Source organism: Zingiber officinale, chromosome 6A, assembly GCF_018446385.1.
Source record: "Zingiber officinale cultivar Zhangliang chromosome 6A, Zo_v1.1, whole genome shotgun sequence".
NCBI lineage: Eukaryota > Viridiplantae > Streptophyta > Magnoliopsida > Zingiberales > Zingiberaceae > Zingiber > Zingiber officinale.
In genome coordinates, this window is record NC_055997.1 from 121693079 (window position 1) to 121703160 (window position 10082).

At 41.9% G+C, this 10082-nt stretch overlaps 1 protein-coding gene across 2 annotated transcripts; it reads right to left on the reverse strand.

Moving 5' to 3' along the window:
* Positions 1–591: 591 nt before the first annotated feature.
* Positions 592–7341, reverse strand: LOC121997822 (ABC transporter C family member 3-like). Of its 2 annotated transcripts, XM_042552449.1 has the most exons (10): positions 4737–7334; positions 4148–4234; positions 3392–4042; positions 3144–3308; positions 2118–2412; positions 1811–2025; positions 1337–1642; positions 1197–1260; positions 852–1091; positions 592–771 (listed from the first exon to the last, which is right to left on the reverse strand). In XM_042552449.1, the coding sequence occupies exons 1-10, from the start codon at positions 7074–7076 to the stop codon at positions 650–652; spliced, it is 4485 nt and encodes a 1494-aa protein (XP_042408383.1). In that variant the 5' UTR covers positions 7077–7334; the 3' UTR covers positions 592–649. The 2 variants fall into 2 exon arrangements, with proteins under 2 accessions (XP_042408383.1, XP_042408384.1); XM_042552450.1 differs by lacking the exons at positions 592–771; positions 852–1091; positions 1197–1260; positions 1337–1642 and having other exon boundaries at positions 1832–2045; positions 4737–7341.
* Positions 7342–10082: the final 2741 nt, after the last annotated feature.

Here is a 10082-nt window from a genome sequence, read left to right on the forward strand (position 1 = left end):
TAATGTATTTGCATCCAAGTGTTGGCTTTTTAGGAGAGTCAATCACTTTTATCTGCAGTTCTTTTTGCCAGCTTGTTTAATAAAAGGTCAAAAGAATCTTAGTGAAAAGAATTAGTCTCATGTAATGTGGCAAGAGCATGATAAGAATGGCAATCTCAAAGTTTATATATACTAGATACTCACCACTGCCACTAGCGCTCTACTTTTTTTTTTAATTTTTGTCTAAGGTGTGCAATTGATTCTAAAAGAATTGCTTGAAATTTCTTGACCAACTTGTGGGCTTGTTCATCTTTTGGAATTTGGCATCCAAGCTGCAGCTGCCTTATCCACCTAATATTCCTAGGTTCAAATGGTACATGTATAATAAACCTAGTAGCTACACACAAGGCCAGCATATCCCAACATATAGAATCTATATCTTTTTTTCCTGATTATCCAAAATTTAATAGAATTTCTACCAAATTTCTAGTCTTAAAACTATGCATTTTATTTTTTAAATTTTCTAGTAGAAAACAAAAACTACGCTATATCATTCCTTGTTCTTACAGTGAGATCCCATGTAAGTTAGTTGACAAAAAATAAGCTTAGAACTATAAGAGAATATATGAAATTTATTAAATTTTTGATATGTCGGGATTAACATAGTTTTTCAAGTTGTAGGATCTTCAAAACTTGAACTAGATCTCATCGTATACTCTGCAACGAGTTTCGCAAATAAAGACGACTTGTTTTCCAACAATCTTGCCGGCGTGTCATGCTCCACAATTACTCCTGGCCAAAGAGAAGAAATTGCATCTGAAATGAAGAATGAGGTAACTTGAGTTGAAGGCATGAATAATTAGCTTACTGACCATTATCTAGAAGTAGAACCATATCACTGTCAAGAACAGATGTAATCCTATGCGCGATAGTGATCACAGTAGATTCTGAAAATTGCTGCCTCAGGGTTCTCTGGATCACACTGTCTGTAGCAGTATCGACCGAAGCTGTTGCTTCATCGAGAACCAACACCTTACTTTTTTTCAGGATCACCCTACCCAAACAAACAAGCTGACGTTGCCCCACGCTCCAATTTTCTCCATTTTCAGTCACTGGAAAGATTGAGTCCATAGAAAATATAGGCTTAACTCAATTGTGAAGGAGTCTCAAGCCAAAAGCATGATAAGCTACTATATCTAATTATGAAGGTCTTTTACCTTCCGAGTCGAGCTTTAGTTCTTTCTTCCTCACTTCCTCCCCGAGCTGACAGCTATCCAAGGCCTAAAACATTTGCATTGAATTAGATCAACAGTTTGGCAGGCCTGAATAAACAACTGAGAGCTAGCCATGAGTTCACCTTCCATATCTCTTCATCTTTGTACTCCTCCAGTGGGTCTAGGTTGCTACGAACAGTTCCTTCAAACATCGTTGGGTCTTGTGGGATTATGCTTAATCTTGATCTTAGATCATGAAGTCCTATTGTGGAAATGTCAATCCCATCAATAACTATCTGGCCGACAGTTGGATCAATTATGCGGAAGAGCGCTTGTATTAAAGTAGATTTCCCACTGCCAGTTCTACCCACAATTCCAGTTTTCATTCCTCCAGGAAAGGTACAAGTCAGGCCTCTCAATACCAAAGGCATGTTTTGTCTATAGCGAACCTGAATCATCAAATCATGAAATAAGATAGGATCGACAAATATATATACATTTAAATCTATCTTCAGCAGGAGAATAAAAAAGGAGAATGAACAATAAAAATATCAAAATACTATTGATGATGATATAAATCTAACAACCGACAAGAAGAAGCCACAAATCAGAATTACCTGTAAATTATGAAGTTCAATTTCTCCAATGGATGGCCAATTTGAGTCAAGTTTATTTGATTCTATTGACAAAGGTGGTTCACTGTCAATGGCCATGTACTGCAATATTCGCTCAACAGATATCATCGAATTTTCAAGTTGACAGAGATTCCATATGACCCGGGCTAGTAGCATATTAAGATTAAGTCCATATGTGACAGCAAGGCCAGAAATACCTGAGAGGAAAAGGATGCCACTCCAAAATGGTAGAAATTAGTATCAGATGTACTTGAATAACATAGAATTGAACTGTCGGCAAGGAAATTACCAGGATCGATCACCCCTCTTGGCATGGAGATTAGGAAAACTAAAGAAAAAGCAAACATAAGTGACGACAACATATCCAAACGAAAGCAAAGCCATTCCATTGCAGCAGCAGTGTGAAACTTTGGTCTAGAAAACTGATCTGACAGGTTGAAATTAGTGTTTATAAATCTTTGATTCTGATCAAAGCTTCTAATAGTAGTTGATCCAGACAGGGTTTCTGAGAAATGTTGTATGATTGGAGCTTTGCAAACGCCATTCAACCTGGACAGTTCTCGGGCTGTACCTATGTAATAGTTCTTCAACAATAGGAGAACAAATACATGATCAGCAAGCAAAGAATTAGGAGAGGAAATAACAGCATATCAGAGTTAGTGAAATTCTCATCATGGGGATTAACCTAAATATGATGGGAAAAGATAATCTAAATCATAAGAACTGCAAATTTTAGGGGACAAAAGAGTAAAGGAACCTACTGGGCACAAGTTTCTTTCATTTCATGTTTCTGTTAAAGCTATCATTTGTCTATTAGCCTAGAAGTGTCTCAATGTATAGAAAGGAGATGAATCAAGTAATCAACAAAATAGCACCCATGTTTGGACACAATTTCTGACTAATAGCAGTCCTTGTGGATTAAATAGTTTGATTTCAAAGCGACCAAAGCAATGCAGAAATATGTGGTCCTACCCATGCACAACAAATATGTGTTCCTACCCATGGGATTAGTAATAACAGATAGAGAAGTTGAGGAATAAAATCTAGGTTCATGTTCTTCAACAACATACATCATCAGCAAGAAGCCAAGTCCTGAATGTTTTAATTATTTTGGATTGACTGTATAATCTTGTCTGTCTTTGAGCTCTATAAAGCAATATAATAACCATAGTGTCAAATTTCTAGGCAGATTTTGGACTTCTGTTGTCCTATGTTAGGCCAGTAACAGTATTGTAAAATTTGTGAAACATTTGATTTAACTACTAAAATCACAGAATAAATAGAAGAAAACAACCTTAATAGGGGAAACAAGTACCTGATACCAAAGGCAGGTTGCAATCACAGGAATAAAGACAATGAATACTTGCCATGCAATTTGCGACATAACTGCAACTATCCCAACGAGTTGAATGAAATTAAATGCAACTGCACCAATTCGGGTAGGAATATCAGTATCAACAGCATTTTGATCTGTTGATGCCTGCAAAATAAAGGTGAAAAGAGTGATGAGGGATTACACATGGCAAACAAAACACTGCTAGGATGATTTATGAAATTACATACTCTATTAAGGATACGGCCACTTGGCGTGGAATCAAAGAACGACATAGATGCACGGAAAATGCAGTTATGCAGCTTGTTAAATAAAAGTGTTGCTGTCTTGTATCCAGCTGTTACAAGAAGCATAGCTCTCATAAGTACACAAAAGGAACTTCCAACAGCCAGTGCAACATAAACATAGATGAGCGTTGATCCACTAACAGGAGGTTCCTCATCTTCTGAGACAGGAGCTGCCCAAGCCATCCAATAATTGCTTCCAATCTGTAGTACTTGAAACAAAACTTGTGCCAACAAAATTAGAGGAACAAGGGCTCCTCCATAAGCCATTGTTACGTATTTCCAGTAGACCCAAAATCCAACACGGCCTTTCTCCCTCTGTTCTTCTTGAACAAGTTGTCCCTTTTGGCTATATGTTTCATCTGCCTTACCATTTTGTGTATCGCTGTTGATCCCAAGGCTGGGAGATCCTAGACCAATTTTTGTGTCAGTGTTACCAACTTGTGCATTGTTATCGGGAGCATCACTGTCAAGCTCAATGGAGTCAAGTGCTGCTAAAGCATCCTTGTGGGCACCAACCAATTCCCTAAATTCTGTCCCTGACTTTAGCATGTCATAGTATTTGCCTGCTTGTACAACCCTTCCATCTTTCATGCACTACGGATTAGAAAGCAACATTTGTTATGTTCCCTAACAAGCCTATGTAGCAATCACATGAAGCAATAATCAAGAAGAAGAAGGAAAGAAAAGGGCATTACTCACCAAAACAAGATCAGCTGAAGGTAAGAACTCCACTTGATGGGTGACATATATTACTGTTTTTGAAGCTAGATGACCAAGCAAGCATTCCTGCAATTCAGAAGATTATGAGGGGAAAAAAGATGACTCTCGAATGAATATGCTAATGATCTCTATGCTAATAAAAGACTAGATTTCCTATTTAAGATCACAGTCACACACAAAAAAGATAGAAATTAGAGTAAACCAGCTTTTAATTTGATACGTGCCAATTGTTTCACTATCAGTTTACAAAAGTACAATATGATCATTAAAGTTGGAGGAAGCAATGCATCCTACTTATGCTAGATAAAGGCTTTTTCATCTAAAGATAAAGACTTTCAACCACAGGCAGGAAATTCCCTACTTGACAGTGTGCAAACATCAATAAAAGTTGCAAAGAGTTATTTTTGCTAAAAGAAAAAACGTGGATATAGTTGGAAATTATTCAACCATAATGTGTAAAATATTGAGTCTAAATTTAATCTAAAAAAATTAATGTAAAGCCTATGAGTGAGGCATTACCATTATAGAAGTTCGTCAAACCATATTAGATTATGAAAAAAATGTGTACCTTAAACAGATGGGTTCCTGTGTGAGCATCCACAGCACTGAAAGGATCATCAAACAAGAAAATATCAGCATCGTGGTACAGAGCCCGGGCAATCTGAATCCTTTGCTTCTGTCCCCCACTTAAGTTGATGCCCCGCTCTCCTATCACTGTCTGGTCTCCAAATGCCAGGATCTCCAAGTCTTTCTTCAATGAGCAAGCTTCAAGCACCTTATCATACTTCTCACGATCCATCTCCCTACCAAACAAAATGTTATCTTGAATTTCACCACTCTGTATCCAAGGTGACTGTGGAACATATGCAGTTGAGCCACAGAGCCTAACACTTCCAGAGATCTTTGGCACCTCGCCTAACAGGCTAGACAACAAGCTTGATTTCCCAGAACCAACAGTGCCACAAACAGCAACTTTCATGCCACGGAGCACCTTGAAGTTTAAATCATTCAAGGTCGGAGAATCCGAAGAGTGATTCCACGAGAAGGTTCCATTTACCACTTCCACTGCAATCTCCGATGTGCCACTTGGGAGCCTCTCTGAAATATCAGAGTGCAACTCTTCGAGGCGTAAGAATGAAGCAATTCGATCAAGAGAAACCTTGGTCTGGACGATCATGGATATTGTGTCAGGCAAGTTGTAGATGGGCTCTTGCAACACTCTAAAAGTCGCCAGCGCCGACAGAACCTTCCCTGATGATAAGGGAATCCCCACAAGCATGCAGAATCCAAAAGTGATCACTGCCACAAAAATCGGCGCGCCCCAGAACACAAAGGTTGTCATGGCCGACGTGTAGACGAACTTCTTCAACCAGCTTTCCTCGTTCTCCCTCAGCTTGATTATTTTCGACAAGAACTTCATCTCCCATCCTTGCAGCTTGAGAATTCTCATGTTCCTCAAGATCTCCGACGTCGCCTTCATTCTCGTATCCTTGCACTCCATCACCTTGTCCTGGTACTTCTCCTGCATCTTCCCGAGAGGCACATTGGCCAGCATTACAAGGACCGTGGCGACCAGAGAGGCGACAGAAGCGAGGCCTAAATTGGCGTACAATATGAGCAAGGCGAGCGCGACCTGCAACGGAACCATCCAGAGATCGTGCATGTACCAGCTGAAGAGACCGATTCGGTCGGCGTCGACGCTCATCAGGTTGATGACCTCGCCGCTGGACCGGCTCTGCTTCGACCGACTCGATAGGATGAGCCCCTTTTGGTAGATCATGGCGACGAGGGCGGCGCGGGTTCTGATTCCAGCTTGCTGTAACCGGAAGAACCAGTGGCGCTGCGAGAGGCACTCCAGGAGCTTCCCCGCAATGAAGGCAGCCACAAGCCAGTAGCCGGCGCCGGCGAACAGAGGGTCGCCGTTGAGATAGCGAACGAGGAAGTCAATAAGATAGGGGCCCACGTAGGTGGCGAAGGTGTACACGATCGCATAAATGGCCGTGATCGCCACTTGCTGCCATGAGGTGAGAAGCAGCGCCTTGGCCAGCTGGAATGTGGTTACGGAAGAAGTGCCGCCGGTGATGGAGCAGGACTTGAGGTTGCTTTTGAAGACCGGAAAGACACCGTTAATGCTATCGCGTGCCTCCAGCTGCGGCACGTCGGCGAGGTCGAGGGTTTTCCGGTTGCCGACGGTGAGCAGCGGGCCGATCCAATAGAAGGTGAGTGAGCTGAGGAACCCAGCATTAGCGAACAAAGAGATGTTCCCTGTGACACTCTCTGCATTTGCAGAGACGCCGTTCAACAGCGGCTCCTCGACATCAGACACCCCTTCCGCCTCACGGGTGTTCCCAAAGAAGGCGACGGAAGTCATAATAAGAGCCGAGAAGGCGGAACCGATATCAAACGCCCATGCGGGAATGGACAAAACAGCTCGTTTTCTCAGGTAGACGAAATCGACGGCGAGGGAGGAACACGATATAAACAGGAACAATCCCCACCAGATCCGAAGAAAATTCGGAAATCGAGGAGAGCGGAGACCGACGGTGAGGTAAGCGGCGGTAGCTAGCCAAGTGACGGCTCGGAGGGCGGCGTCGCCGAGAGCGACTGCCTGATCACGCTGCCATCGCCGTCCGTCCTTGTACCACAAGAAGGTGAGAACGCAAAGAGAAAGATAAAACACACCGACGGCCGCGCTTGTCGAGATCAGCAATCCCCGAAACAGAGACTTGCGACGCTCTGTTATTCGTTTGGCGCTGCCGGCGTGCTTTGTGGCAGTTTTGATCCAGAAGAAGGCTAAGGCGACGAGGAAGAGGAGATGGATGGAGACGAAGAAGCCATGAACGACGACGGGCTGCAAAATCGACGACGCCGCATCGGCCGGCATGGCAACAAATGAAACAATCGACATGGTTACTTCTTCTTCTGCTGCTGCTGCTTGAGGAGGTGTTTGGTTAATATAGAGAAGGAAGGCGGCTCCTTGCGGTGCAAGCTATGGAAGGAGCGGCGGACGATGAGGTTGATGGGGCAGAGGAAAGAAGGCGATAAGGGGTGCGTTGCCGGGTATCGACCGGTGAGGCAGGAATAATCCTTCCTTATTGTCGATTGCGTAAAAGAAACGAGGGAGGAATCAATTAGGGTAAGCAGTTTGGGGTCAGATCCGCCCATATTCTAGGAAGCTGCTGCTGCAGAAGAAAAATCAAAAAACGCGGCGATTGAGATGCGGTCGCGGATAGGGATGGCAATGGGGCGGGGCGGGGGCGGGTTTGCCATTCCCATCCCCGCCCCGTTTTCATTTTTTCCGGTTCGGGGATTCCCCGAACCCGAACCCACGGGTTCGGGGATTCCCCATCCCCGCCCCATTCCCAAATTTAGTATTTGAACCGAATTAGAGAACAACTTTGGTCACGACAAGTTATGAAACATGGGCTGAGCTTTCAGGTTCCTCGTACATCAGCGAAATTGAATGAGAAGAGTACAAAATGATCTGAGTTGTTAGACCAAGTTTTTCCACTTAATTATTTGTTCCTTTTAAAGTAATTATACAATATGATTTATGAAAGTATTCCTAAACTGAAGAACATATATCATCATCATTCATCACCAACCATTAATATTAATATCAATATTAATAATATTATTAATAATAATATTTTCAAAATTTTTAATATTAATATTAACACTATTATTAATATTTTTTTAAAAAATCATATTATTATTTATTAATATTAATAATAATATATTCGGGGCGGATTCGGGGATGGGGATAGTATTCCCATACCCGCCCCATCCCCGAAAAATCGGGGATCCCCATCCCCATTTCGGGTTTTCCCCGCGGGGCCCCAAACCCGCGGGGAAAATTGTCATCCGGGGCCCCGCGGGGAAAATTGCCATCCCTAGTCGCGGATGGGTATCTTATAAACAAAAACAAAAAAAAAAACAAAAAATCCTTGGGTTATTTCAAAATGACCCACCCAAGTTTTACAATCACAAAGACATGAATCTTTGTCAATTTTTGTTGTTAAGTCAAGTTATATCTATAACTTAGTTGTCTCATCTCGAGTCCTTCACCTCGATTGAATTGTATCCATATTGAATAAATCCAACTAGTTTTGGGTCCATTCAATCAATTTGACCGAACTCGTTCTTACTACTCATTTTGGTATTAAGAAATATTATTAGGTAATTTACGTATTGAGTACAAAAATTATTAGTTAATTTCTCATATTTTACGTCAACAATTATCAAGTCATTGTCTTTATACTAATTATATTTCATGTCTTTGAAATATGCCAACCTTTAATTTAATTTATGCCGTTTAATTAAGATCATCAAGTTGACTTGAAGACAATATGTTGACTATAGATGTAAAATTGTCTTGTCACTTTGTTTATTTTTTTAAATCATGAAAATATAAATAGATAAAAATAATAATTTTTTATTATTTCTTTTAACATTAGATAGACAGGCTTTCTCCTTAATTTGCCTATTTGGTAAATCTGATTTATACACACTCAATGTTGAACTCTAAAATATTTGTCTAATTAAATTCAAAGATCCTCTTAATTATTTTTCTAAATCATTTATTACTGTATCACATAGAGACTCTTCTAATTAGATTTTTTTTTAGTTGACAGCCACCTTGGAATCTCTCCCCTTGGAGCTTACAAAAAATGTGGAATCGTCACATTAGTGACCCCCTTAGAGCCGGTCCCATAGATATGGAGGAAGGTAAATACAGATACACAGGTGGAAAGTACATAGCGGAGACGTTAACCCGAGGCAGTGACACCCCGGGAATCGACCCCTGGACCTTTTAGCCACAGAACCATGCACTCTCCATCTGTGCTACGCCCTGGGGGCATCTCCCCTTGGAGCTTACGTTTCCATGGCTGCTTGTTGTTGACCATTGACTTGATCGTTATAGAGCTAATTTGTACGGGGCAACGAGTTTATTATAGTACTGGGTGTCCATGGTAGTTGGTTCTCTCGGGGTGGTACGATGGTTAAGATATGGGGTGTTGTCAATGAGGTCTTGGGGTCGAAACTCGGTGTGACCGAGCATAACCTCCCCCATGTCTTGGTCATTTGCACTAATGGCTAATAGTCACCCGTGTAAAGGGACGGGTTGTCGGGGGTGCTGGGAGCGAGCGAATCACCTTTTGCCACATGGGTGTCCGTCGTAGTTATCGCGTCGAGTTGTTCGACGATGGATTTCATTTTTTATTATTAGGATAATGTTAAATGATTAAAATTTCATCAGCTAGAATATATTTTGTAAATCATTATAAAAGATATTTTAATAATATCATATTTATATATTAATTATATGTATACATTACTGTTTCTGTCAAAAATCTGAGAAGACGAACTTGTCGGTGTGACATACCTGGAATGTTGACCGCATCTCCATGACCAGAATGATGAGTTGTTTTCTGTGTTGACCAAGCCGCCCGAAACTCTCTAGCCAACAGTACTCGTATCCAGCGATCGGGTTGTCTCGATATCTAGTATCCCGATGCTCAAGGCGGGTCTCACGAATGTATGAGCAATCGAATAATAACAAAACAATGAAATAAATATAAGAAGGGTACGATGACGTACCCTGGCCCCCGAGGACGCCCTCGGATGGGTCGATGAGCTGGTCAAGATGCTGATCGAGTCGTAGCGGCCCGGACGAGTAGGTAGGTGTGAACCAGCTGAGGAGCCGGATCTAGGGGTGACGACATGGAATTCGGTGCAGCATGGATCCAAGAGGCGGCATATCGGTCGAAATATGACGACGGCTCCTGAGCTGAAATACTATAACGGCTTACAAGTCGGGGTATGATGATGGCTCGCAAGCCGACACACGGCATGCAAGCCGGATAATACTTGTAACTCAGCGACTCGATGGCCGGAACATAATGCACAAAAC

Coding starts and splice junctions, on each gene's coding strand:
- LOC121997822 (XM_042552449.1), bottom strand. CDS start 7,076: ATGTCGATTGTTTCATTTGTTGCCATGCCGGCCGATGCGGCGTCGTCG. Junction 1,643..1,810: donor TTGAACTTCATAATTTACAG/GTAATTCTGATT, acceptor TTGATGATTCAG/GTTCGCTATAGACAAAACAT. Junction 772..851: donor GGTTCTACTTCTAGATAATG/GTCAGTAAGCTA, acceptor CTCTTTGGCCAG/GAGTAATTGTGGAGCATGAC.